This window comes from Aethalodelphis obliquidens, unplaced genomic scaffold (genome assembly GCF_003676395.1).
Source record: "Aethalodelphis obliquidens isolate GAN/ISIS:26980383/991018 unplaced genomic scaffold, ASM367639v1 scaffold5011, whole genome shotgun sequence".
NCBI lineage: Eukaryota > Metazoa > Chordata > Mammalia > Artiodactyla > Delphinidae > Aethalodelphis > Aethalodelphis obliquidens.
The window spans coordinates 1-1,101 of NW_020842913.1; the positions used below are offsets into that span (position 1 = coordinate 1).

The following is a 1,101-nucleotide window of genomic DNA, read 5'->3' on the forward strand; positions in this document are numbered from 1 at the left end:
TCACGGACACGTAGGACGACAGCGCGCGCGGCTCCAAGTCGCTGGCCACGATGGAGTAGGAGATGTGGCTGTTGGGCCCCAAGTCTGGATCTGAAGCGCTAACTTGGGCGATGGAGGCTCCAGGCGGGTTGTTCTCGGCCACGTGGACCACGTAGGAGGCCTGGTGGAAAACAGGAGCGTTGTCGTTGACGTCAGTAATATGCAAGGTGACACTTGTGCTGGTGGAAAGGGGCGGCTTGCCCTTGTCGGTGGCTGTGATGGTGACATTGTACTCCGGTGTCTGTTCTCGGTCCAGGGTCCCGTCTGTTACCAACTTGTATGAATTTTTGGACGAAGAGATTATCTGAAAAGGTACTTCACCCTCTAATCGGCAATTAACCTCCCCATTCTCCCCGGAATCTCTGTCATGTATTTTGATCAAAGCAATTAGCGTTCCCGGCACTGCGTTTTCCAGAATCATTTCGACTAGGGAATGAAACGTAACATCTGGCCTATTGTCATTTTCATCTTGAATGTTAATTTCAACTGTACATTGTGCAACCAGTCCTCCGCCATCCCTCGCTTCCACCACGATAGAATATTCCTTGATTTCTTCAAAATCCAGTGTGTTTAGAGTTGTAATTTCCCCATTCTTTGAATTCAGACCGAAGACTTGCCCGGTCCTGTAGAAGGAATAAGTGATTTCTGAGTTGACGCCCTCGTCCTGGTCGGTGGCTGACACCTGCAACACAGTAGTGCCTGGGGGCACGTTTTCTCCAAGGCTGACTCGATATACGTCCTGGCTAAATACCGGGGGGTTATCATTGGCATCAGTGACCTGGATCCGGAGCTCAGTAGTGCCATTTAGGGGTGGATCTCCACGGTCTGAGGCCGTCAAGACTAAACGATGATAACCCTGTTGTTCCCGATCTAAGGGTTTCTCCAATACCAGTTCCGGGTATTTACTACCATCTTGTTTCTCCTTATTTATCAACGAGAAACTAGGGCTAAGAGAGAGTTTATAAGTCTGCAGAGAGTTCAAGCCAATATCTGCATCTTCCGCGACTTCTAATATAAATCGCGTGCCTGGCAGCGTAGACTCACTTATTTGTAGCTCAAAGG

At 49.4% G+C, this 1,101-nt stretch overlaps 1 protein-coding gene across 1 annotated transcript; it reads right to left on the reverse strand.

The window, feature by feature from the left end:
* Nucleotides 1–4: 4 nt before the first annotated feature.
* LOC113617270 (protocadherin gamma-B5-like) lies at nt 5–1,096 on the reverse strand (the record flags this gene model as incomplete). The annotated part of the gene is made up of 1 exon (XM_027100496.1): nt 5–1,096. A coding segment is annotated over one exon (1,092 nt), but the record flags the coding sequence as incomplete, so codon positions are not given.
* Nucleotides 1,097–1,101: the final 5 nt, after the last annotated feature.